The sequence below is a fragment of the Ailuropoda melanoleuca genome, chromosome 2 (genome assembly GCF_002007445.2).
Source record: "Ailuropoda melanoleuca isolate Jingjing chromosome 2, ASM200744v2, whole genome shotgun sequence".
Lineage (NCBI taxonomy): Eukaryota > Metazoa > Chordata > Mammalia > Carnivora > Ursidae > Ailuropoda > Ailuropoda melanoleuca.
This window is the reverse complement of record NC_048219.1, coordinates 143,224,609-143,252,344: the sequence shown is the minus strand read 5'-3', so window position 1 is coordinate 143,252,344 and position 27,736 is coordinate 143,224,609. Positions and strand designations below refer to the sequence as shown.

At 37.0% G+C, this 27,736-nt stretch overlaps 1 protein-coding gene across 6 annotated transcripts in view; it reads left to right on the top strand.

Annotated features, from left to right (window-relative positions):
- Positions 1 to 27,736, top strand: part of ATF2 (activating transcription factor 2) — a 78,979-nt gene that overhangs the window by 2,989 nt on the left and 48,254 nt on the right. For 2 of the 6 annotated variants that reach the window (XM_034654764.1, XM_011226217.3), the window contains exons 2-4: positions 10,308 to 10,407; positions 22,499 to 22,573; positions 24,905 to 24,974. In XM_034654764.1, coding sequence (XP_034510655.1) covers positions 24,950 to 24,974 — 25 coding nt within the window. In that variant the 5' untranslated portion in view covers positions 10,308 to 10,407; positions 22,499 to 22,573; positions 24,905 to 24,949. Of the gene's footprint in view, positions 1 to 10,307; positions 10,408 to 22,498; positions 22,592 to 24,904; positions 24,975 to 27,736 lie in introns of all 6 variants that reach the window. The other 4 variants (XM_034654765.1, XM_034654762.1, XM_002920238.4 and 1 more) reach the window with 3 other exon arrangements.

The window sequence follows — 27,736 nt, the reverse complement described above, 5'->3', positions numbered from 1 at the left end:
ATTCTCAATTTTTTTCTGTCTTAATACCCAAGGAATAGAAACACTCCCAACAGTAGTAGTAGCTGATAGCGCACAGATTCTCAACAAGATTAGTAGGGAAAACAGGGTGGGAATGATTAAAATTGGCAAAAAGCCAGTTGGCAAAATACCAAGTGTGTTTTGGGTCTTTGGCTAGTAGTGTATATCTTTATCTGTAATACTACCTTAATTTACAAATTCCCTAAATGTTTTTTAGTTTGCTTATTTGAACCTAAACTTTTGTCATAACAACTTTGTAGCTTTGTTCTTCCAATTTTATAGCTTTGTTTTTTCTAATTCTTATGTGTGGGCTAGTGTGTTTCTATTTATTGAACACTTAAAATAGTGTTACTAGAAATCAACTACAAGTTTGCCCTACTGACAAATAACTTTTCATTATTTTTGTTGCCTTCTAATTTCTCCATATAAATTATAGCTTTGACAGAATTTTATCATTAGATACAGTTAAGTTTTATTTTTACAACTTCAGCGTTTCCCCTTATTGTCTAACGTTGTGATATATAATAGTTACATGATAGTTTACCAGTTGACCATTAAAATTTCCTCAATTTTAAATGCTCAACAGGAGGGGCGCCTGGGTGGCGCAGTCGTTAAGCCTCTGCCTTCAGCTCAGGGCGTGATGCCAGCGTTCTGGGATCGAGCCCCACATCAGGCTCCTCCGCTATGAGCCTGCTTCTTCCTCTCCCACTCCCCCTGCTTGTGTTCCCTCTCGCTGGCTGTCTCTATCTCTGTCGAATAAATAAATAAAATCTTTAAAAAAATAAATGCTCAACAGGAAAATTATTGTTTCAGTTTCTAGTTTAATGTTGAATTGAGCATCTCTATGCATATATTTTTTTATTTATTTTGAATTTTTTCTGTAGGATAGTAATCTCATATGAAATTACTAGGTCAAAGGATATAACTGTTTTTATATTGCCAGATTTTTGCCTCTTCAAAGAGCTGAGCAAGTCTACACTGTCAGGAGAATCTGCACCAACTTTATCATAATTTTACCAAATTTGGAGTTGTGCTGATTAATAAAGCATGATTGCTTAATTAGGAATTATTAATGGGAATAAGTTGCATTATTTAGCAGTTTTATTTATTAGACCATATCAGTCTGCAGTTATTTGCCTACCAGTGATCTGTGTGCTGGGACAGATAATGTATATTTTCTATTTTCTTCATTTCACTGACTATTTCTCATAAAGATTACTAAAACTTGACAGTGTAGTAACAGTAATCCTTAAATTTGATGTAGTTTTACATGGTTTACATATTGGGTGTTTTATGCTACCTTACTTTGATATAAGAGCTACTTTTTGACCTATACATTTATGAGTTATTAAAATTCGTAATGACATTCATTTCCATATAGTTAGTCCTTGAAATAAAGAATGTGTATGTTATAGCCAAATTGACCGAGTTGTTTCCTTAGTGTTGTCTTCTGGTACATAGTATGTATATAGTCAGTGTTTTAGGGTAGTTATTAGGAGCCAGACTGTCGTGGGTCTGCCACTTATCTGTATCACCTCCGGCAAATAACTTCTCTGTGCTTCAGTTTCCTTATTTTTAAAGATATTACGTAATTCATGGCATTGTTCAAATGCTTAAAACATTGTTGGAAACTAATGAATACTTAGTATATGGTGTGGTAATTATTGTTAAGTACATTCAGAAACAATAATAATCTACCACAGCCCCTCCAGGTGTGTGTGATGTAGCTTGAAGGCAGGACATCAGTCATCTCGTTGGTAGCTTTGGCAATAGAGTTGAGTTTCCCATAGGAGCTTACAATTTGTGGGGCAACTTACTATGTTAGAATTTTCATAAATCCATGTGAGAGAGGATCTCCTATTTTTTTTTTTGTTCCCTTTCTCTCCAAGTCGGACTTTTTCTATAAGAAACTCATGTAGTATATAGCATACTCATATTTTGAGATGATAAAATTGTGACTGTTATTTCCATAAAATCTGATTATCTTTTGCTTCTATTTCACCAATTCCACTAGAAACATTTCAGTGAAACCTTTCATTCCTTCCTCTTCGTAGTGGAAGAGATGATTAAATAGAATACCACATTTCTAATGCTTGTTCTTTTTTTAATTTTTTTATTTTAATTCTAGTTAGTTAACATATAGTATTAGTTTCAGGTGTACAATATAGTGATTCAGAACTTCCATACATAACCCTGTGCTCATCACTACAAGTGCACTTCTTAATCCCCATCACCTGTTTAATCCATCCCCCTCCACCTGCCACCTCTGGTAACCATCCATTCTCTGTAATTAACAGCCTGCTTCTTCGTTGGTCTCATATTTTTTTCCCTTGTTTGTTTTGTTTCTTTAAATTCCACATGTGAGTGAAATCATACAGTTTTTGTCTTTCTCTGACTGACTTATTTCACTTAGCATAATACTCTGTAGTTCCGTCCGTTTCCTTGCAAATGACAGGATTTCATTCTTTTTTATGGCTGAGTAATATTCCAGTGTGTGTGTGTGTGTGTGAGAGAGAGAGAGAGAGAGAGAGAGAGAGAGAGGCAGACATCATCTTTATCCATTCATTTATCAATGGACATTTGGGCTGCTTCCGTTGTAAATAATGCCACTATAAACATAAGAGTGCATGTATTTCTTTTAATTAGTGTTCTTGTATTCTTCAGGTTAAATACCCACTAGTGCAACTGCTGGATCATAAGGTATTTCTGTTAGCTTTTTGAGGAACTTCCATACTGGTTTCCACAGTGGCTGTACCAGTATACATTGCCATGAACAGTGCACAGGTGTTTGGTTTTCTCCACATCCTCGCCAACACCTGTTTTTCTTGTGTTGTTGATTTTAGCCCTTCTGATGGGTGTGAGGTGGTACCTTATTGTAGTTTTGATTTGCATTTGCCTGATAAGTGATGATGAGCATCTTTCCATGTGTCTGTTGGCCATCTGTATGTATTCTATGTTCTTTTGAATTCTTTACTGATTATTCCGCTAATGTAACTGTACCATCAGTTTTCAGTCACAGTGTTGAGAGTCACTGTGTCTTTTATCATTTGCAAGGAAGGTTTTAATGATTATTGACATATGTTGGATTGAGGGTTATGCCTTTAGTAGTATCTCTTTCACTTAATTTTAATATACTTTGAGAGGAAGAGCGAGAGAGAAACTTTTTAGTGTTGCAGTAGGAATTAAACATAATCTATACCCTATGTGTGCTCTCTTCATAATGAAAAATTAGTATCAAAATACTCTTAATAGCAGTGATAACTAGGACTTACTGTAATTCTTGGTGAGCTGTGAATTTCTATTTTCTTTTTACTTTTACAAATTATTAGAATACAATTATAATAAAAACAATAATAGATAAGTACATTTTTTACATCTACCTTTAGAAAAATAATGCTGTGGGCATTATTTTATATAACAGATGTGATTACCAAATCTAAAATGATGTTATTAGTAAAAACTTGCATTAGTGCTGTTCATATTCATAACCATTAATCTGTAAGGTCTTTTTGTTTGTGTAGGTTTTTTTTAGATTTTTTTAAGATTTTATTTATTTATTTGTCAGAGAGCACAGGGGGAGGAGCAGGCAGAGGGAGAAGCAGGCTCCCCACTGAGCAAGGAGCCCGATGCAGGACTCGATCCCAGGACCCTGGGATCATGACCTGAGCTGAAGGCAGACGCTTAACCAACTGAGCCACTCAGGTGTCCCTAGATTTACTTATTTTATTTTAGAGAGCGTGTGGTTGAGTAGGGGAGGGCAGAGGGAGAGGGAGAGACAGAATCCTCAAGCAGACTCCCTGCTGAGCGCGGAGCCTGACACAGTGCTGGATCCCACTACCCATGAGATCATGACCAGAGCCAAAACCAAGAGTCAGACGCCTACCCATCTGAGCCACCCAGGTGCCCCTATATTTGTATGTTTCTAATGTTCTGTTGTAATTTTAGGCTATAAGACAAGAACTTGCTTACCTTGTATCACCTAGGGATTAGAAGTCTGGGAATAATTAAGACTCACTTAAATGAAGTTTAACTTAAAAACTGATTTTTATTAAAGGATATTTTGATATATTGTGTTGATCTCAATACTCACATACTCATACTTTTATGAATACGATATTGGGAAAAGTCTGAGGTGTTCTTTATGTGTGCTATCAACTTTGAGGAATTTCATCAAAAACGCTTATATACTCTTGGGAATATGTGTGAAGAACATCTGTCGTGTCTGCTGCGAGTGGGGCAAAATTAAAAGCAGCTTTCCTCATTAAAGCTGGGCTTCTATTTTTCTCACTTCTGAGGTGTTTGATTTCCTTACATAGAACTAAACATTATATACCAAATAACCTAATGAGATAACATCAAATTAAAAGATTAAAGATTAAAAACCTTTTGTTTAAAAGTTAAACTAAAATGTAGTCCTCAGTTTGGGGCTTTAAAGAACGTAGTAAGATTAGGATTGATTAAGCATTAGGAAAATGTACATTTACTGTCAAAGTAAAATACAGTAAAACTTGTAATAAACTTAGTAGGTATCAAGTAAGTGCCATGCACTACACTATGTATTTTACATGTATTATTATCCATTATCCTTTTTGACAACACTGAAAGTGGTGTATTGTTTCTTACTGATGAGGCTCATAATGAAATCATACCATTTAAAATTTTCCTAATATAGAAACTCAAAGGTACCTTAACCTTGAAAGGGAGTAAAGTCCTACTAGCTCATAGTTACAGGTTTTCAAACTCTTCGGTTCAAGTTTTGTTGTTATGACCATAGTGATGTTCCTAGGACCCCAGGATTGCTCTATGATCACTTTTTGCATTTTGTGGCTCTTGACCAAGTTGTAAGAAGGAAACTAAAGCACAGAGTTCTGTGTCTGTAAGGTATTGCTGCCCTTGAAGCCTTGTGACACAAGCCTACCCTTCTGGGTACCTTAACATTTTTGCTCACTCTGTTAATGTCCTATTCCTGAATCACAAATTACCACATATTTTGCATCTTAGAACAACAGAAATTTATCTCACAGTTTTTGTAGGTCAGAAGTCCAGGTGGGCTCAGCTGGGTCTTCTGCTTACGGTCTTACAAAGCCAAAATTAATTACATTGGCTGAGCTGTATTCCATGCTAGAGTGTCTGGAGGGAAAATCCACTTCAGGTTCATTCACATTCTTGGCTGAATGCAGATCCCTTGTGGACTGATAACCAGAATTGGTATTTGCTCTTAGAAGCTGAAAAGCTTTCAGTCCTGCCCCCTCCAGTAATCGCAAGTCAAGTCTCCCTCATGCTTCTAGTTTCTGTGACTTATGCTACTACTGAATCTCTCAGACTCCAGACAGAGAAAGTTTTCTGTTCTTAAGGGTTCCTGTAAATAGATTGGGCCACCTGGATAACCCAGAATAATCTTCCTGTTTTAGGATTTGTAATCTTTTTACATCTTCAGAGTCCATTTTGCCAAATAATATAACCTATTCATAGTTTCCAGGGTTTTGGGTATGGACTACTTTGGGGGACCATTCTACCTACTACATTCATATGCTCCTGAAAAGAAATTTGATAAACTCTGTACCCTTTCACATTTCTAAGTTGAATCCTAGAATTTTTCATCTTAAGTTTAAATAGTTGAAAAAAAGTACAGTTTCTGGCTTTTCTAGATGCTGACACTTTTTCCCCATAAGTACCTGATTTTAGTAGCGATTTGATGCTATCATTGGTTTTAAAAAACAAACTAGAATTAATTCATCTTTAACAGTTGGAAGTTTTCATTATTCCTCTTTCTTATTGAACTTCTATTTAACTTCCACTTCTCCAGCATAATTTTATTTGAATCCAGTGGATTTTAATGTTTTAAAGTATTGATCACCTTATCACACATCTCTGCAATAAATATAAATTGAACTTTTCTAAGTTTCTTATTGATTTCTTCTTTTCATGGAGCTCTCTTGGGACAGTGCATTTTTGGACAATATTTTCAGAATGGAAGAAGAAATCATTAAATGAAAAGTTTTTATTGTTCCTGTCATCACACTAAACAATATATATGAATTCAGAACATTCCTAAACCAGGGCAAAATGCCATTCATAAAAACAATGCTTTAGCAGAAATACTTATAAGACAGGCAAAGACACAAGCCTGAGGTTTAATGTTGCCTGTATTAAGGGAGGCTTTAAGACACTCTTTAAATAATCCCCTTGTTTTGTTCCATGGAGGTGTTACAACTTGGGGCAATGCATGGTAATGAGATTTGGTATGGGTGAGAAGTATGGGATTCTTTGGAATTGTGGAAGAATGAGGGTTTAGGGAAAGTAGATCATTTTTAGGAAAGTAAACATAGGGAAATTAAAGATACAGAAATTTTCTTTTTTTTTTTTTTTTTAAAGATTTTATTTATTTATTCGACAGAGATAGAGACAGCCAGTGAGAGAGGGAACACAGGCAGGGGGAGTGTGAGAGGAAGAAGCAGGCTCACAGCAGAGGAGCCTGACGTGGGGCTCGATCCCATAACGCCAGGATCACGCCCTGAGCCGAAGGCAGACGCTTAACTGCTGTGCCACCCAGGCGCCCCGATACAGAAATTTTCTTAAAACTTATCCTGCTCAGATGGCTCTTGGAATGTGTTGGTGTACCTTCAGTAATACATACACCTGTTTGAACACTGCCTTGAAAAGGCTCCTCTTCCTGCCCAGCTCCTATCCTTCCACAAGGCCAGAAGCCCATACTCAGGATTCTCTCTACTACCCAGTTGCCCCTGAGTATGTTAGACTCTTCTGAGTCCATGTCAAGAGAGACTTAGTTCTTTTCTCACCTGAATATCTACTTTCTGAGCCCTGTTTTTTGACGTAATATCTGCTTTCCAGAATACTTACCATTAACAGTATTTTCCTTCTTCAGCAGAGCCTGTACACCTTAACCACAAGTTAATTATATCCAAATACAAGCATACCTCAGAGATACGGCAGGTTAGGTTCCAGACGACCACAATAAAGCAAGTCAAATGAATTTTTTGGTTTCCTAGTGCATATAAAATTTTTTGGTTTCCTAGTGCATATGAAAGCCCTAGTTGGCATTTTCTTCCAATCTAAGGCTGTTTCATCTACATTGAAAATCTTTTGTTTAGTGTAGCCACCTTCATTAATGATCTTAGCTAGATATTCTAGATAACTTGTTGCAGTTTCTCTTTTAGCAGTTGCTGCTTTACCTTGTATTTTCATAAAACAGTTTTTAAGTAATCTTTACGCCCAGTGTGGGGCTCGAACTCAAGACCTCAGGATCAAGAGTTGCATGCTCTACTGACTGAGCTAGCCAGGTGCCCCCTCATCTTATACTTTAATGTTATAAAGGTGGCTTCTTTCCTTAAACCTCATGAACCAACTCTGCCAGCTTCTGGCTTTTCTTCTGCTGCTTCCTCACCTCTCTCAGCCTTCTTAGAATTAAGGAGAGTTAGAGCCTTAGTCTGGATTAGGTTTTAGTTTAAGGGAATGTTGTAGCTGGTTTGTTCTATTCAGACCACTAAAACTTTCAGTTGTAAGGCTGTTTCATTTGCATGTTCACTAAAATAGCACTTTTGATTTCCATCAAGTTTACCTTTTCATTCACAGCTTGGCTACCTGTTTGGTGCAAGAGGCCTAGCTTTTGGCAGGTCTCGGCTTTCAACATGCCTTCCTCACTAAACGTAATCATTTCTAGCTTTTGGTTTAATGTGGGAGATGTGCCCCTCTTCCTTTCCCTTAAACATTTAGAGACCGTTGGAGGGTCATTAATTGATCTAATTTCAATATTGTGTCTCAGGGCACAGGGAAGCAAAAAGAGAGGGAGAGATGGGGGAGGAGCTGGTGGGTGGAACAGTTAGAACTTACACAACACTTATCAATTAAGTGTGGGTGTGGTTCATGGTGCCCTAAAACAGTTGTAACGGTAACATCAAAGATCACTGATCACAAATCACCATAACAAATATAAGAATGAAGAAGTTTGAAATTTGCAAGAATTACCAAAATGTGACACAAAGACATGAAGTGAGCAAATGCTGTTGGAAAAATGGCCCCAGTAGAGTTGTTCCCTACAGTGAAGGTTGCCAGAAACCTTCAGTTTATAAAAAATGCACTATTTGTGAGGCACAGTAAAGTGAAGCTCAATAAAGTAAGGTATGCCTGTATAAGAAGTACGTATACAGTAGCTAGGGTAGGGTAGCAGTGGTAAAAGAAGTTGTGTACATCCGTGTGTTTCAAGTTATCCCCCCCCAAAAAAAAAGAAAACCAAAAAACAAAAAAACATTGTTTAATGTCTTTCAGAGTCTGGATGATAATCTTAACATTGCATGCATAAAACATAAGCTGTTATAGGCCAGGCCAGGTATAGCTTGCTAGCTTAATCTTGTTGCCTTTCTCTTGAAGTGAGGACCAGAAGTCCATCTTGCTATTTTCTAGGGTGTTAGTTCCTGGTCTTTTGTGAGCAACTGCTAAAATAAGAACACACACTCCATAGGAAGATCCAAAGCCCTACTTAAGATATACATTTCCCTGAGAGAAGCAATTTGCAGAAATTTATCTCTACCCAGAAAATATGAACCTATACACAGAGGCATTTGTCCTTTGAACTGCTGCTCCATTTATAGTCCTTATTTTACATTTGTGAAGCTCAATATCCTGTTCAGGTCCCTTTCCCTTTAAGGAACAGTCTGTGTAAAACAGAATTTTGATGCCAACTTTGAAACGAGTCTTATCCAGCTTCTAGTATTGTCATCAAAGTTTTAAACATGAAGACTGTTCAGTCAGCCTTATTCAAGGTAAAGTGCAGTCCTTCTTTTCAACAGTCTGTGCATTAGGGACATCTCCCAAGTTCATATACAGCCTAATAATGAGAGTTCAGTCCTTAAATAATGAGGAAAAGTCTACTTTCCTTTTTAACGTCCTGTTCCAGGATTACTGCCTTTTCCTGATGGAATTGGTAACTTGGTTTTCTGCCAGGTTCTTACCCAGACTCCGCTTGGGCACTCCATTATTTAAATAATGGCCCTGTTTAATCGTTTCTGAGTTTTGTGGACTGCATATGTGAGTTTATCCTCCCAAACTACAACTTACTTAGGTTGTTTCTTTGCTCTTGCATTGTTATTCTGGTCTTGAGATTTTTCTCTTCTTTCTCTGTCACCTACAGATTGGCCTTTTATATTTAGAGAAGTTCGTTATGAACACTGGTCTTGTTCCTTGGCCACTGGCAGGACTTTCTGCTTTTGAAAACTCTTTACAGTAGACTGCTAAGACATTTCTGCAAGGTATCTGCCAACCATTTTTTACATTTTAGGATGAGACAGTATGATGACAGAAATGTTGACCAGTATTCATTTTCCTCTTTTTCTTTATTATAGATGCTCCAATTTTTGACTGAGCATATGGTGAAATAAAGAATTTATTTCTCAGCTAGGTATAGCTGTTGTGACTTAAGTTCTGGTGTATGGAATGTAAATAGAAGTATTCTGTGAGTTGGAAAGTTTCCTTAATAGGAGGCTATTGCTCACCTCCTCATTCTCCTTCCTGCTGTCTGATCAGCAGATGTTAGTTAGACCTTTAGCAGTTATTTTAAACCATGAAGGGGATACCACATGTTGAGGATGGTAAAACAGCAAAGTAGAAGGAGCCTGGGTTCCTAATGATCATAATTTGGGATTGCCTGTGCTTTTATATGAGAGAAACTTCTGAATCATTTAAGCCATTGTTAACAAATTCTGAGTTTTCTGTCACTCGTAGCTGAACCCAATCCAGCTGAAATAGGTATAAAAAAATCAAGCTGTTTCCAAATGAAAAGCCTATGAACTGGGTCCCCTGGATGGTATGGTGCAGCACTGACACAAAAATTTTTCATCTATAAATAAAAACTTGGAAGAAAAGAAAAAAAAACATATTATCATCTCCACTCAGAATTTTGATGCTCAGATTCAGCACTGCCTATTCACCTATTACCTGTGATCACCCTCCCTTCTATTAGGTTCATTTTTCTCCTTTCACCAAGATTCCATTGCTGTACTTCCGTCCTTGAAACTGTTCACACCTCTAGGTGGCATTTTGCTAGGAGTTACAGGTGACCGCAGGATAAACATCTTCCTGGAGCATTGAAACTTTTGGAGGGAACCTTATTTTTATATCAGAAAATAATGGAATGGAAGGCAAACTTCACATACATTTTTAGATATAAAGTAAAGGCTTAAAAGTTTTTGTGTCAGAGTTCAACTGCATGAGCCTATTTCTTCATCTTACAGAGTAAGGTGTTCACTCTCTTTTCTGCCTCTCCTTTGCCCTAGGGATATTCAGATGGAAACTTGAGAAGCACTGCTTACTTGATTAGAGCTTAAGGATTGGTGGCAGCAGTGAATAAAAGCTCATGGCCCACCAGTTAGAAAGGTAAGAGATTTTAAGCTTTTAATGCAAAAGTGATTTTTTATTTTCCAATTGTCTCTCAAATATTACTGAATTCAGGAGATGCTGCCAGATAGTATCCTCAGGGTGCTGGTGTCCTACCATATTGATAGTCTTTAGTTTAAAAAAAAAAAAAATTTAGTAAATTCGGAAATATCCTTTTGGGGCTACAGTGCATATCCACATATAAAAGCACACTGAAGATTTAACGTTACCTTGTTTAATTTTTTTTTTTGAAAGATTTTATTTTTTTGTTTGTCAGAGAGAGAAAGCAGAAGCAGGGAGAATGGCAGGCAGAGGGAGAAGCAGGCTCCCCGTTGAGCAAGGAGCGTGATGAGGGATTCCATCCCAGGACCTGAGATGACCTGAGATGAAGGCAGATGCTTAACCAACTGAGCTACCCAAGCGTCCCAAATTGTTTAATTTTAACTCATAGCCTCTTAAACTTATCTGACTAGGGAATTCTCTATAGCAAAGGGTCCCCCTGTGAAAGTCTCAATTCTTCTAGGATTTAATAAAGGATAGTAACAAGAGTTACTCCTTGAAGTATTTTGTCTTTTTTTTTTTTTGAGTAAGCTCTGTGCCCAAAATGGGGCTTTGAACTTATGACCCCAAGATCAAGAGTCACATGCTCTACCTGCTGAGCCAGCCAAATGCCCCGAAGTATTTTCTATAGTCCAAAAATATTTTGGATAAAAAGTATTGCCCATTTGAAGGCTGTACATGCCAATAACTAAAATGTCAACATTTATTTGCTTTTGTATTGAATTAAATCAGCTAAATTTAGTTCCATGATTATTCACACTGATCAGGAACATTAGTAGGAAGTTATATAGCCCTCAAATATACCTTTTTTGAAAATCTTCTGTGTGTCAGCCACAGTGTGGTGATGTTAAAGATATAAAATACAGTGGTTTCTCGTTCCAGGCCATTTATAGTTTGGGGATGTAGCTTCTAAAAATGGAAGGAAAATTTTGATAAATTAAATGATCTGGCATACAAAATCTTTCAAAACATGGTCGCCTAGTGATAGGCTTTGTCAAATACATCAAGACATACAAGCAGATTGGCCTATGCTGTGGTTCCTGAATCTGATGGTTCAGATCAAAAGAGAAACCATGTGTAAATGTACAGTTATTCTAATTTGGACAAAATTTAGAAAATAAATGTATATGTATAATATATTTGAAAAAGTAAAAAATTTTAAGCAGGAAATGTTTTAAGGAGGAAGGGATGGCAAACTTTTTCTTGCACGCTGATATACATATGTTAAATAATTTTTGAACTACTTCACCAACTTAAGTGTTCAAATCCTGATTTGCTTAGAAGTATTTTCCATAAAATGTAATTCCAGGAGCACCTGGGTGGCTCAGTCAGTTAAGTGTCCAGCTTTCGATTTCGGCTCAGGTCATGCTTTCAGGGTTATGAGATTGAGCCTTATGTCAGGCTCCACACTCAGTTGGGAGTCTGCTTCCTCTCTCTCCCTTTCTCTCTCTTCCTCCCTCCCTCTCTCCTTCCCTTCCTCTGCTCCTCCCCCCACATGCGTTTGTGGCCCCTCCAAAATAAATAAATCTTTTTTGAAAAATGTAAATTCCATAAGGGCAGGGACTGTGTCTGTATCATTGCACCCTGGAGCCTAGCATAATTTCTACCCTCTTGCATGTACTCAATAAATATTTATTGACTAAATGACTAAGTAAATGAGTGATCTGAATTTTGAGGTAGAGAGATAGTGGATGGAGGGTGAGCAGTGTTTACTAAGAAAGATGGGTAAGTGGGAGGTGAGCGCATTCTAGGCTGAGAGATGGAGTGGATTAAAAGCCTGCATGAAACCAGAGCCAAGGGATTAAGGAGTAGCATGACTGGGTTAGAAGGCAGGGGTCAGTCTATATGCAATGGTCTGGAGGCAATGTTATGGATTTGAGGCCTTATCCTAAACATTTCTTTAATAACTGGTCCTTTCCTCTCATTTTGACGGGTACTGTGGTGTGCAAATCATCATTCTCTTTTCTGAATTTAGCAGTAGTTTGTACTGGCTTTCTTATGCATAGTGGTGTCCTTTAATCCATCCTCCATACTTCTGTTAGATCGTGCAAAAATTCCCCTTTGATTATCTAGTTCATCATCATAAAATCTTTCCATTTTTTACAGCAGGATTAAGCACACTTATTCTTTAAAGGGCCAGATAGTGTTTATTTTAGACTTTGTAGGGGCCACATATAGTCTCTGTTGCTTATTCTCCTCCCACCCGCGCCCATTTAAAACTGTGAAAAACTTGCTTAGCTCAACGTTTTGGCACAGGCTTACATTTATAACCTCAAGAGTTGCAGTGGGATGGGGGTGGTGACAGTGGATTCCAAACTCCTTGCCAGGGTAATAAAGGTCCTTCAAAATTTGCTTCTCTTTCTGGCCTTATCTCTCTTCCCTTCAATCTTATATCCCCATGCTTCAGCCATCAGAAGTTCTTAAAGATCCCTCAGTGTCCTCTGCTTCATTGTGATTCTACATGCTTGCTGTCTTCTCTGCTGAAAACATCCTCCCTCACTGCCTGATGCCTCTACCTTTGAGACTACACTCAGGCATTACTTCCTTCGGTAGTAGCCTTCCCAGACCCTCTCTCCACATTTGGCTATCTATTTGTCTTAGTTAGGAGTTAGAAACTTAATCAGATAAATTACTCAGAATACTGAAGACTTGCATGATTCAGTCACAGAAAGCATAGTCAGGCATTACAGAAACTACTTTTCTTCTTGGCTGCATGGTTTCTCATCTCTGTTTTTCTATGCCTACTCTCTTCTGGGTTTCATTAATTTCTTATCAGTATGAATATGATAGTAAATGTCTACCAGTCCGGATTATGATTTGGAATCTCTGCTGCCCACCTCCGTTTTTTCTTTTTACAAATTTCCTGAAGAGGTAATCTGATTGGCTTAACTTAGTTAGGTGTCTCCCCTGGTTCACCTGAGGCAGGTATGTCAGGGTCATGGATATTATAGGATTGCCCTTCACTGGTAATCAGGCTCTCTTAAGAGGGGAGTGTGGGTGCTGAGGAGAGATGACTAGCTTCATGATCTTAATCCCCTATGTTCCCATAGTGCCTGTGTATATCTTTATCGTTATATGTATATCACTGAATTATTCTTGTTTGTCCTTACTAACCTGATTTTGAGGGCAAGGACCATATCTCTTATTCTTAATGTGGCATAAGGTACAAAATATGCAGTCAGATATTTTCCAAGTACATTTTTTAAAGTAGTTGAATTAGAAATGTTTGGGAATCCTATACATTGTATGTAATATTTAATATTATCCATATTTTAGAAATCTGCTTTGAAACTTGAGTACATGCTTTAAAAGTAAGAAATTATAACATATATAGTTCTATGGCTAACTGGAGGAACAGTAAAATTAACATTTTAGAATCCAGAGATTTTTGGGGTGCCTGAATGGCTCAGTCGGAAGAGCATTTGACTTTTGGTCTTGGAGTTGTGAGTTTGAGCCCACATAGGGTGTAGAGTTCACTTAAATAAAAAAACTTAAAATATTTTTTTAATTAAAAAAAGAATCTAGAAACTTTTGAAGTTAAATACCAGAAATTGATTTGCTCCTTCCCCTTTTTTTTAAGATTTTATTTTTAAGTACTGTCTGTTCCTGATGTGGGGCTCGAACTCACAACCTGGAGACCAAGAGTCGCATGCTCCACTGACCGAGCCAGCCACCACCCCTCTTCCTCCCATTTTTAAAGCTCAATTTACCTACCCTATTTTCTATGAAGTAAATTGGTTTTTTTCTTACTTGTTTTTGATAGATATTGAAGAAAAGCCAAGTATTTTTATCAGCGGAATCATTTGAATGATAGTATTTCCATGCCATTTTGAATTCTGATATTATGACCTAAAGGATCATCTTGCTTAACACTAATTCTATATATTTAAAAAAAGGAACTAATAGGACAAGTAATTGATATCATCTCTTGAGTTTTTATTCAGATATGGTAATTGTTCTATTATGATTCTGTTTGCTCTTAACTGACAGTATAGAAGTGATTTTTCTTCTCTTTGACATCCCATAACATAAAAGCTATAAACCAGAAACAAGCAGAGAATCATTAGAGAATCCATGTTTTGTAGTATTTTTCTCATAACTATTCCTAAACACTGTATGACACTAATTATATATGGTTATATAGTATATTTATGTGCAAATAGCTATAATTTAAACTCCTTCTATAAGTTTTTTCATTTTTAATTTTTTAGTTCAGAACCTTTTAAGAGTGAGTTGCCAGTAAGATGTCCCATTACCCCAAATACTTTATTTTCTACAATAAGACATTTTCCTACAAAACCACAATGCAGCCCTGAAAATTGAGAAATTGACGTTGATATTTTGCTACCATCTAATCTGCAAATCACATTTAAGTTTTGCCAGTTGTTCCAATAATGTCTTTTTATAGCAAAGGTTTCTGTCTAGAATTCACATTGCAGTTAGTTGTCATGTCCTACTCATCTTTTTTAATCTGAAATAGTTCTTCAGTCTTTCCTTCAGTTTGATGACTTAGGCACCTTAGAAAATTAAAGTCCAGTTATTTTGAAGAATTTACCTCAATTTGGGGTTGTGTAGTATTTTTCATGATTAGATTCATGTTTACGTATCTTTGACATGACTGTCATAGAAGTTATGCTCTGTCCTTATTGCTTCCTATTAGAGTACATGATACTGGTTTTCCTTCTCATTTTGTTAACTTGGATCATTTGAGTAAGGTGATATTTGTCAGACTTTTGTAATTAAAATATATTTTATCAGGAGATATTTTGGAGGATATAAATGTCCTGTCTTATCGAAAGTTGAATTTATTCTTTTATCTGTGTGGATTAGTGGAATCCTATTTTATTCACAATATGATCCATTACTGTCATTATTTATTTTGATTCTGAAATTGTTTCAGATTTGGCCACTTTATGGCCAAATTCACAACCAAGTCCTTCTTTGTTTTCTTGCAAAAGATATTCAAAGCCCATCCTGTACTTGCCCTACCCTAGCCCTGGAACCAGACAATTCTTGAAGGAACCCAGGTTTCTTTTGGTAAAGAATGGTATTCAGACATCAAGATCTGGGTGCCTAGTGGGTATATTGCTTTGGAGGGTATCAGTGTTCTCAGGCCCTCCTCAGTAGACACAGCTAGGGAAATATGTGAACATGTATGCAGACATATATACACATATTATCATCTATAACTTCATATCTCTATTTCTGTAACACCATTATCTCCAAATTTCATCTGATTACCAAGCTTCATTCTGTATAATTACCTTCACCTATAGTGTGAATTTACCTTTACCCACTACATCCTTGATATATCCATGTATTCTGTCAATCCCTATGTGTGTATATAATGAATCACCTGTTGCCACCAGGCTCACTCCTTCTCATCACATAGATGTTCTCCAGCTTGGGCCCTGGTATCCTGTGCTGGACTGGTACCATCTCTATCCCTCACCTCATATGGTTGCCTCCTCATACTTTCCTCCAGCTACTCTCTATTCCCATGGACAGTTTTCTCACTCTGCCCCAGCTGTGACACTCTGGACTGTCTGCTCCCCAATAGCCTGTCTAAGCTGCTTTTCATAAGGCATCCTTATATATGTTTTTTATGGAGACGTGGCTTTTGTATTTTAAGTTTTAAGAAATGGTTTGCTAGTTAATTTCTCCCATTTTCTTCTATTGTTCCTTGAAGTGTTCTTTACTATTTTTTATTGGCATCTCATATGATGTGTGATTTTATTTGATAATAGGTCTGTTCAATAATTCTAGAAGTCCTAAAGGGTCTTTCTACACTACTTTTTTTAAGAGGTGTTTTGCATAAAACTTCTGTATTGTTGTAGGCATAGAATAGCAAGGCGTAACAGTTGATATATATAGTGTATAGCAAGGCATACCAGCTGGCAGGCACAGTATAGCATTAAAAATGTTCTTGTCCCATTTTTACCTTGAACAAGTTACCCTTTGGGACCTCATTTGTAGGTTAGGTAGTTGGGACTAGATCAAGAATACAATAAAATTACACGATCAGAAATCCATGTGCTAAGAAAGCCTACTATGATCTATATTCAAGAGAGAATTTTGGACTAAGATTTTGTTTTTTAAGAATAGGCAAAGGAAGCATTCACAGAACTACAAATAACCATTATATATATATGAAAAAGTTTAACCTTATTAGTGTATCAAGATATGCAACTTTATTTTATTTTTTTATTTTTTTAAAAATATTTTATTTATTTATTTGACAGAGAGACAGCCAGCGAGAGAGGGAACACAGGCAGGGGGAGCGGGAGAGGAAGAGGCAGGCTCCCAGCAGAGGAGCCTGATGTGGGGCTCGATCCCAGAACTCCGGGATCACGCCCTGAGCCGAAGGCAGGCGCTTAACGACTGAACCACGCAGGCACCCCCAAGATATGCAACTTTGAAATTAAGGTCTTTTTTCACTAATCTGACAAAAATGTTAAATATTCTTTGTTGGTATGGGTGTTGAGAAATGAGGTCTTTTTGTACACTACTGGTAAAGTAGAAGTCATATCAGAGGGCAGTTAACAATGTAAATCAAAAGTCTTACAAATATGCCTTCGCTTTCACATAGTAATTTTGTGGCTATTGTTTTTTGTTGTTTTTTTAATTAAGCAAAAATTTTATTTCCAAGTTCGTCAAAGATTATTACAAACAAAAAATATCCTTTTTAAAGTGTCCCAAATTAAATCAAAGCCACATCATCAAAGTAAAACACTTGTGACATTAAGAATTCATTTAGGTTGGGGCACCTGGGTGGTGTAGTCGGTTAAGCATCCAGCTGTTGATTTCAGTTCAGGTCATTAGCTCAGGGCGGTGAAATCCGTGGTCAGCATGGAGTCTGCTTGAGATTCTCCCTCCCTCCCTCTGCCCCTCCCACTTGTGCGTTCTCTTTGTCTCTCTTTCAAATACTTTTTTTAAAAAAGAGTTCATTTAGGTTGTAGTATTTTCACATTATTTTATTTTTAATCATTTGCAGTGTTCTGAAAATCATATTTAAACATTTTTTTAAAGATATGAAATAATGTATTATATTTATTTTTTAAAGTACAACCACAACTATAAAGTAGAGGAACTTAAAGAAGACAAAGATCAAATCTGTTTCATATGCAGGATGGGGCATTTTAATACACAATACGACATGAATCTTTCCAAACAAGTTTGCTAAGAAACACCTCCCATGTTTAGTGTTAAAACAGTCTTCTCATTTAGAAAAATCAACACATCATTTGATTAATAAAGCCTGTTCTTCCCCCAGTTTTAAAAATGCTTGTTTTCATTTAGAAACTGTAAACTCATGAGAAAAAAAGTTTTTCTATGGTATAGAAATCTCTGGAACAATAAATTACAAATATTCCATTTTTTTAACAAAAATGTTTTCTTTCCCAAAATGGAAACATGTAATAAATAAAACAAACATGTTCCAAATATAGTAATTTGTTTATGGAAGAGCTGTATTTGGCAGTAACATTTTTGTTTGTCTTAAATATAAAAGCACTTTACCAAAAGAATCAGGCCATTGTTATTTAAAGTCTATTCCTTCACCCAGTTTCCTTATCTGAATAGAAAGTCATCAGTTTCTGTAGAATTTTGGCTATAGGACCAGACCTCAGGAAAAGTCTGAAATACTTAAAAGTCATTTCGGCTGGAGAAAAGTGTTTTCTTGAGATTTGGAAGCAGTCATTCATCACTTTGTACTTAAATGCATTCCTCAGCAAACTTCTTCCCTACAATCTTTTAGAATAAAGCACGGGATCTGGGCTTCTGGAAGAGGTTGCTTGCAGCTGGAACACCTCCCAGCAGGGTATCATTGCAGGCATGCTGCATGCAGTACTGCTGAAACTCTGCAGCCACCTAGGAGACTTTGGTCCTCTCCATGCGTGCCTCCAGCTTGACCTGCTCCACCAGGCCGCCGCCAGCAGGGCAATCACACTGGCCCTAGAATACATGGCAGAGGTGCTGGGCTCCTTGACATAATAATTTCATTTCTTTTCTAGAAATTCCTCCTGTCAAAATTATTATAGATATTGCTCAAAGCTTTGTAATCAAGGATATTTGTAGATGATAAAAATCCCACTAATAATAGTGGTTTAAGCAAAAAAAAAAAAAAAACCCAGATCCACTAATAGAGAATTAGTTAAAAATATGTCATGACTCTATGATGGAATACTGTATAGCCATTAGAAATGACATCTAGGGGCGCCTGGGTGGCACAGCGGTTAGGCATCTGCCTTCGGCTCAGGACGTGATCCCGACGTTATGGGATCGAGCCCCACATCGGGCTCCTCTGCTGTGAGCCTGCTTCTTCCTCTCCCACTCCCCCTGCTTGTGTTCCCTCTCTCACTGTCTGTCTCTATCTCTGTCAAATAAATAAATAAAATCTTAAAAAAAAAAAAGAAAGAAATGACATCTAATATTTAATGATATTACTATTTAACAATGTGGCAGAATTTAGGTAATTGTATTTTGAAGAAAGTTGTAACCCTGCTTTTACAATTTGTAAAGCTGCATATTTCCATACATTGATAAGACTGGAATATGTACTCTGTGGAATATTGAACAGTAAATGGTGATATTTTAGGTGACTTTTATTTTTTTTCTTTTTGCTCTTCTGTATTTTTATGGGAGCAAATTTTAAAGTTCCGTACTATGTCTTAGTTCAGTACGTATAATTTAGTTCATATCACGAGGAGATAATAGTGACCTCCTTCTGAACCCCAAGCTTCTACCCTCAAGGTTTTTTAGAATTATGTAAGACTGATCATTTACGTGGGATACCTAGTAGTGGAAATTGCTCTGGCTATGTTGTAACAAAATTCAAAGTATACCAACATTCAAAGTATACCTTAAAGTTTGGGGTTCTAAAATAAAATGCCTTAGAACAATGAAATAGAGAAACATTTTGGGGAAACGTGTATGTGTTTACACTTGGCATTCTTAGAAACCTGGAAAGAAGTCTGCCCTGCATGCTTGATTAGCTGATATCAACTCCCTCACTATTCGGGAAGCTTCTTGAGGTCAGGTACCTATCTTAGTCCACCACTACATCTCTCCACTACATCAGGCAGATGCAGTGGACACTCAAATATTTGTTGAATGAAAGAAGAAAAGGGGAAACTCTGATGGCACTAGATCATGAGGGCAAGGAAGATAAAGGACTATTAGAAGAAGAGTTAAGACTGAGGTTAGAGAAACCAAAGGACTTTTAAATTTTGTGTAGAACCCTCATGTATTTTTCATGACAGTGATTCTCCTGTCAGTATAGGTTTGGATGCTTGTCCGAGAGTGGTGTGGTATATTAACAATTCTCTATAGTCATCAAATTCTCTGACAACTTAGAGTTGAACAAAGCTTCCTTTTCCTGTGAGCATAATTCCAACCTTGCTGTAAAAGGGAGATGGGGCACCTGGGTGGCTCAGTTAGGTAAGCATCTGCCTTCGTTTAGGTCATGATCCCAGGCTCCTGGGAGCGAGCCCTGCATCAGGCTCCCCGCTCAGCAGGAGTCTGCTTCTCCCTCTGCTCCCCCCCCCCCAACTTGTGCTCTCTCTCAAATAGATAAAATCTTTATTAAAAAAAAAAAGGGAGATAAGCCTAGATTAGAGGCTTGAGATTCATTTTAAGGAAGAGATAGCATTTAAGCCTTCTAAAGCGAACACCATCATTTATGTCTCAGGGTGCTTCAACTGTTGTATTTACAACTACCTCAGATAGGTTTTAGAAAACAGTAATAAGGGGGGCGCCTGGGTGGCATAGCGGTTAAGCGTCTGCCTTCAGCTCAGGGCGTGATCCCGGCGTTATGGGATCGAGCCCCACATCAGGCTCCTCTGCTAGGAGCCTGCTTCTTCCTCTCCCACTCCCCCTGCTTGTGTTCCCTCTCTCGCCGGCTGTCTCTATCTCTGTCAAATAAATAAATAAAATCTTTAAAAAAAAAAAAAGAAAAGAAAACAGTAATAAGGAATGGGAATTTTTATTGGTTGGCTAGGAAGTAGGCTGATGTGTAGGTAAGGAACTTGTTTTGTAGAGAAAGAGGGCAGTTGAAGTGGGGGGACAGTGGAAAAGATGAGAGAGAAAAGGGTACCATGGGCTAATTCCCCCAGAAAGCATTTCTGGAACTTATCAGTTTGGTCCCTGCACTACCTGTGTATTCTCATAGTGTGTTAACTTTTATTCTTACCAAAGGAGTTGAAATTATATTTCTGTATTCCTCTTTCTTCTGCTAGACTAAAAGTCTGTCAAGCGCAGGGACTGTTTTTTCATCTTTGTGTCTTGGCATATATTGGATGTTTAAATGTTTCTTGAACTTAACTGAATTTAAATTTTGCTTTGATTTTTCATAGCCAATATGAACTGCATTTTCTTATTAGTTTTAGAAGAGTTTTTTGAGGTAGCCTAAACTTATTTGACTTGTTCATATCATATGACTATTTATTCATTCCTTAATATTTAATGAGTAAATGCTACTGTGAGGTAGGCACTGTTTTAGGTAGCTAACCCAAAGATAAGTTCCTTGCCTTCAGTAAGCTCACATTCTATGGGTAATGACAGAAGCTTAACATTTATAGATTTCCTTTGAATCATTCTAGTGTTCTTTTCTGTCTTCTCACAGACAGCATGGTAAAGTTGGGTGTGAATGGAGGAATAGAACCCTACCAGATACAAGTTTTGCCTGGAAACCAGGAGAAAAAAACCTTTCTTCTTCCTACCTCCTATACCAAATCACCATAACTCCATGACTCAGAATTGTGGCTATTTATACATTTCCCCACAGGAATTGTCCAGTTCTTTTGAGCAAGACATTCTTGATACCACATTTATAAGCAAAATTATGAAAAAATAATTTTTTCTTTATGCATCACTGTCTTACTTGAATAAGCACATAGTTACTCTTCATCACTAGATGGAGTTTCAGTCAATGTTAGATGAAGTATTTGCAGAATTATTTATTATTATTATTTTTTTAGTAATCTCCACACCCAGCGTAGGGCTAGAAGTTATAACCCCGAGATCAAGAGTTGCATGCTCTTGCGACTGAGCCAGCCAGGTGCCCCTAGCAGAGTTTTTTAAATGGGCCACTGACCTGGATAGTTTCAGCATGTCGTACTTGTTCTTAAACTAACATAAGGGACGCATGGGTGGCTCAGTCAATTAAGCATCTGAGCCTGTTTTGGCTCAGCTCCCGATCTCATGGGTCGTGAGATCAAGCCCCATGTCCAACTCTGCACTCAGAGGGAGTTTGCTTGGATATTGTCTCCCTCTGCCCCTTCCCCCTGCCCTGTCTAAAATAAATAAATAAATCTTTAAAAAAAAACTAATATCAAATAAATAAGTTATAAGGCTGTGGAAGAGGGAGATGCTTATATAGATCAACTATATTACGGGACAAATAGAATTTTGATGAATTAGGCTGAAAACTTGATGACCTCTGACTACATTTTAAGAAGTTAAAAACTTTCCAAATAGGGGTGCCTGGGTGGCTCAGTCGTTAAGCATCTGCCTTCGGCTCAGGGCGTGATCCCGGCGTTATGGGATCGAGCCCCGCATGAGGCTCCTCTGCTGGGAGCCTGCTTCTTCCTCTCCTACTCCCCCTGCTTGTGTTCCCTCTCTCTCTGGCTGTCTCTCTCTGTCAAATAAATAAATAAAATCTTAAAGAAAAATTTCCAAATAGATATTCTAAAATGCTACATCTCTTCTTTCTTATCAGACTTCCGAAGTCAGGAGTTTTACTCTTTTAATAGCTGCCTTTCAACCAGGGCTAAGGGCTGAATTAAATGTTTTTTCTTCTTTTACCCTCTGTGATGGAGTTGGATATATACATACCTATGTTTAAGGCATTTATATGGGTGCTCATATTGTAGGAGCAGTATTCTCACCTCTTATGAAGATTCTCAAGAGTGACAGGGTTTGAGGTTGACAGTAGTGTTACAAAGAGTAAAATTATTCAGGTGTTTTTATGTCCTGTGTTTCAGGTAGTGTTTCAAAACTATTTTTAACAGTGTGAAACCACTTTGTTTTTCAGTATCTTTGCCATGAAAAAGAGGACGTGATAAGTTGTTCAACTTATGAAATTCAAGTTACATGTGAATTCTGCCAGGTGTGTATGCAGTATTTGGTATGTTTACCATTTTTCATATTTTAGATCATAAAAATTTTCAGTTATTTCTTGATAAATATTTCAGTATTTTTTTGATAATTAAAAACAAAAACAAAACATTTATCCAGTACATTAGTTTAGCTGCTAGTCCTATTATGTCTTTTTTTTTTTTAAGATTTTATTTATTTATTTGAGAGAGAGAGTATGAACAGGGGAAGGGTCAGAATGAGACGGAGAAGCAGACTCCTTGCTGAGCAGGGGGCCTGGCTCGGGGCCTGATCCCAAGACCCCAAGTTCATGACCTGAGCCAAAGGTAGACGCTCAACTGACTGAGCTACCCAGGCACCCCGGTTATGTCTTTAAGTTTTTGAATAGAACACCAAAATGCACTTAACTATGACAAAACATAAACATATTTTAGAGTTTGATTTCTAGAGTTCCAAATAATACTAGTCCCATGAGATGTTCTGTGAAAAAGCGTTTTGAATAGCAAATGGATGTGGCAAAAATGCCATATTCTAGGTGCTCCTCTAGTCATTTCACTTGAACATATTAAAGGCTCTGAACAGTCCTAGAAAAGAAAAAGTACTCCATCATTTACCAAATCTGTTTGATTACATACCTTTTTTCTGTAATAGCTCTTGTCATCCCTGTTGAAAATGCTTTGGAAAACATTGCTTTGAATGGTTAAACAAGCTAATGTTGAAAAAGGAACAATGTTTCCAGACTTTTAATTGAGTCAAATACAGTTGTTATATATAATTTTATAGAAAGAAAGCCAAGGCAAAATTTAAGACCTGCAAGTTTTTGGAAAGAATGAATGGGTTCTAAAACAAATATAGGAAAATAATCTTAACTCAAAAGTTTCTTTTTATAGTTATTTTGTTCAAATCAGGATCCAAAAAGGATTTACATTTGGTTAGTATGTTTATTTTTTTTTTTAAAGATTTTATTTATTTATTTGAGAGAGAGAGCGAGGGAGCGCATGAGCGGCAGGGAGGGAGGGGGAGAGGGAGAGCAGACATCACTGCTGAGCAGGGAGCCTGACATGGGCTCAATCCCAGGATCCTGGATTCATGACCTGAGTCAAAGGCAGCCGCATAACCAACTGAGCCACCCAGGCGCCCCTGATTAGTATATTTATTAAATCTCCTTTAATCTGTAACAGTTTCCACCTACCTCCTCTCCCTTTTGCTCTCCATCACATTTATTTGCTGAAGTGACCAGGTCTTTGTCCTATAGCATTTGGCTGGCTGCATCCAGGTAGTGTTGACAGGTTTCTCCTGTATTTCCTATATTTCCTATAGCTGAATCTAGTGATTAAATTCAGGTTTGACTCCCCATACTCCACACACACACACACACACACACACACACACACACACTCTACCCTCCCACACCCCTGCCCAAGAGTACTTCTCATGCTTTCTATTGTATATCAGGTGGCACATAATGTCTAATTGTCCCACTCTTAGTGATGTTAATTTAAGATTGACCTGTGAGTTCATTATAAAGTTCCCATCACCTTTTTTCCTAATGGTTTTATCATGTGGCTTAGATCCATTATTTCATTGGGCATTAAAATGGTGATTTTCTAATTATTTCATTTTTTATTCACTTAAACTATTGAACAGGAAAGATTTAGCCTGATAGACCACGGTTCCTAACCTTTTTTTTTTTCTATAGTGTAAAATCTGCGTGTTACATGTATTTGTCTACTCATTATAAAAAGATTGGGGTGGTAGCACCTGGGTGGCTCAGTCATTAAGTGTCTGCCTTCGGCTCAGGGCGTGATCCCCGCGTTCTCTGATCGAGCCTGCTTCAGGCTCCTCCGTTGGGAGCCTGCTTCTTCCTCTCCCACTCCCCCTGCTTGTGTTCCCTCTCTCGCTGCCTATCTCTCTCTGTCAAATAAATAAATAAAATCTTAAAAAAAAAAAAAAAGATTGAAGGGAAATAGGGCTAAAATGTCAGTAAAAGTATTTAATTTCACGCTGAAAGAGAAGGGTAGTAAGTTTAGTGAAAATCATATAATATTACATTTAAAATTATTCTTTATTTAAATATCTGTACTGTAGGGGTGTCTGAGTTGCTCAGTCAGTTAAGCGTCTGCCTTCATCTCAGGTCATGATACCAGGGTCCTGGGATCGAGTCCCCGCATCAGGCTCCCTGGTCATCTGGAAGTCTGCTTCTCCTTCTGCCCTCCCCCTGCTCATGCACATACTCCCTCTCTCTCTCTCTTTCTCTCTCTCAAAAATGAATAAATAAATCTTTAAAAATAAATAAAAATCTGTACTGTAAAACACTAAGCCATTGCTTAATGTTTTATTATAGGCAATACAAGGACCTGTGGAATATGAGTGATGACAAACCCTTTCTATGCACTGCCCCTGGATGTGGCCAGGTAATATATAAATTACTTTAGATCATTTGTATATTCATATTTATTAAAACACTGGTGAAAGTTTATGTTGTCATTAAAAGGATTCACCTACAATTTTTTGTAAAATTTTGGAGTTAGAATGTAAATAACCCAGAAAAATTTTGGGAAGAAATTCTTTTTCCTCAGTAGTATATTTGAATTTTTAAAAACACTATCTAGTATGGAAAAAAAGTTAGAAGTCTTGTAATGGAAAGGTGGATACCTAGACAAAATCCAGGGCATACTGGTATCTTCATTTGACCATTATTGGTTGAAAATCATTGTAAATTGCTTAATTAGAAATCAGCTATTCATTATCTTGTTTGAAAATTATTTTACTTGCTGAACTCTTATGAAATTAACTAATATTTACCTCTTAACAGTGTCATAATGCATTAATGTTCTTAATGTACCTAAGTCTAACATCTTCAGAGCATGTATGAAAGCATTTTCAGAAAATAATCTTCCCACATTGTATCAAAAAATAATATTTCAGTGTTTTTAACAGACCATTAAATTATTAATATATTGCTGTTATAATAATTCTAACTTTAAAATAACTATAGACACCAAGAAATGAAAGAATAAATTTAATGTGTAGACAAATTACAGACTACTTAAGTATATACAAACTATAAATCATAAATATTAGTAGTTCATTGGTTCCTACTTGTTTTCTCTAGTTGATGTTTTAAGTTGAGGTATAATTGATATACAGTAAACTGCACATACTTATAATGTACAATTTCATGTTTTAATGTATATATGCTCATAAAACCATCACCATAATTAAGATAGAGAACATACTCATCACCCTAAAAGTTTTGTCATGCCCAGTTGTTATCGCTCCTGCCTTTGTAAAACACTACTCTGCCATATGTCCCTATAGATTAGCTTGCATTTTCTAGAATTTTATATAAATGGAGTCATACAGTATGTACTTTGGCCTGGCATCTTTTTTTCCTTATAATTATTTTGCGAGTTCCCCATGTTTTATGACCAGTTGTTAACTCCTTTTCATTGAGGAATAATATTTCATTATTATACAATTGTGTACATTTGGCTTATTTCCAGTTTTTATTTATTACAAATAAAGCCAGTATGATTTTTTGTACAAGTCTTTGGTATGGATGCATGCTTTTTTTCTCTTGGGTAAATGCATAGGAATGAAGCGGTGGGATCATATGTTAGATACATATTTACTTTTGAAGAAATCACCAAACTGTTTTCCAAAATGGATGCGTCGCTTTACATTTTCACCATGAGTGTATGAGTCTTGTTGTGCCATATCTTTGTCTACGTTTGGTGTTGTCAGTCGTCTAATTTTAGCCATTTTCATTGCTTGTATACTGATATATCATATGGTTTTGATTTGCATTTTTTGATGAATAGATGAGCACTCGTTCATGTGCTTATTGATCATTTACATTATTTTTTGTGACGTATCTTTTCAAATATTTTGCTGTTTTTAAAAGTCAGATTGTCTTTCTTTTAATTATTAACTTGTAGGAGTTCTTTATATATCCTGGATACTAGTCCATTGTCAAATAGTTTCTCCAGGTCTATGGCTTGCATCTTAATTTTCATGATAAAAGCTTTTGATGTGGGGTGCCTGGGTGGCTCAGTTGTTAAGAAGCGTCTGCCTTTGGTTCAGGGCGTGATCCCTGCATTCTGGGATCGAGCCCCACATCGGGCTTTCCCACTGGAAGCCTGCTTCTTCCTCTCCCACTCCCCCTGCCTGTGTTCCCTCTCTCGCTGGCTGTCTCTCTCTCTGTCAAATAAATAAATAAAATCTTAAAAAAAAAAAAAAAAGCTTTTGATCAACAGATCTTTCTAATTTTAATGAAGTCTAATGTATTAATTTTTTCACCTTTATGGTTGTTGCTTTCTGTGACTTGTCTAAGAAATCTTTGCCTACCTTTAAGTCACAAAGGCATTCTCCTTTGTTTTCTCTGAAAGCTTGTTTTTCCATTTAGGCCTCTGTTTCATCTTGACTTACTTTTTGTGTATGTATATACTGGTGCGAGGTAGGACTTGAAGCTCACTTTTTTACATGTGGTTTTTCAGATATTCCAGCATCAATTGTTGAAAAGATTTTTCTTTCTCCATTAATTTGCTTCAGCTCCTTTATTGGAAATCAAATTATTGTGTAAGTGTAGGTCTATTTCTGAGCTCTCTACTCTTTCCTTTCATCAGCCTTGTCAACTTTTATGCTAGTACCACAATGTCTTGATTACTCTAGCTTTACAGTAATGCTTCCAGTCACATAAGGTGAGTTCACCAATTTAGTTCTCCTTTTTGAGATTGTTCTGGATAGTCTTTTTAGTCATTATGGTGAGGATGTCAGTGGTATCTCATCATGATCTTAATTTTCAATGATATATCTAAAGATGTTGAACCAGGGTAAAGATAGGAAGTTACCAGGGGTGGTGCTGCTTAGATAGCTTTGTCAGGGAATGCCTCTCTGATAAGGTGACATTTGAATTAAGACATGAAAATGTAGGAGCAGACCTCTGGAGGAAGTTTTTCAAACCGAAGGAACGACGAATGAAAAGTTTCGGAGGAAGAAATGGGTTTGGGTGTGTTTAAAAACAGAAGGATGACTATTGTGGCTGGAGCATATAGTGACCAACAAGGATAAGAGTAAGAGATTCTATCAGGTAGAATAAAAGAGTCTATACCTTATAGGGCTTTGTAGACTGTGATAAGGTGTTTGGGCTTTATTCACAGAGCAATGAAAAGCC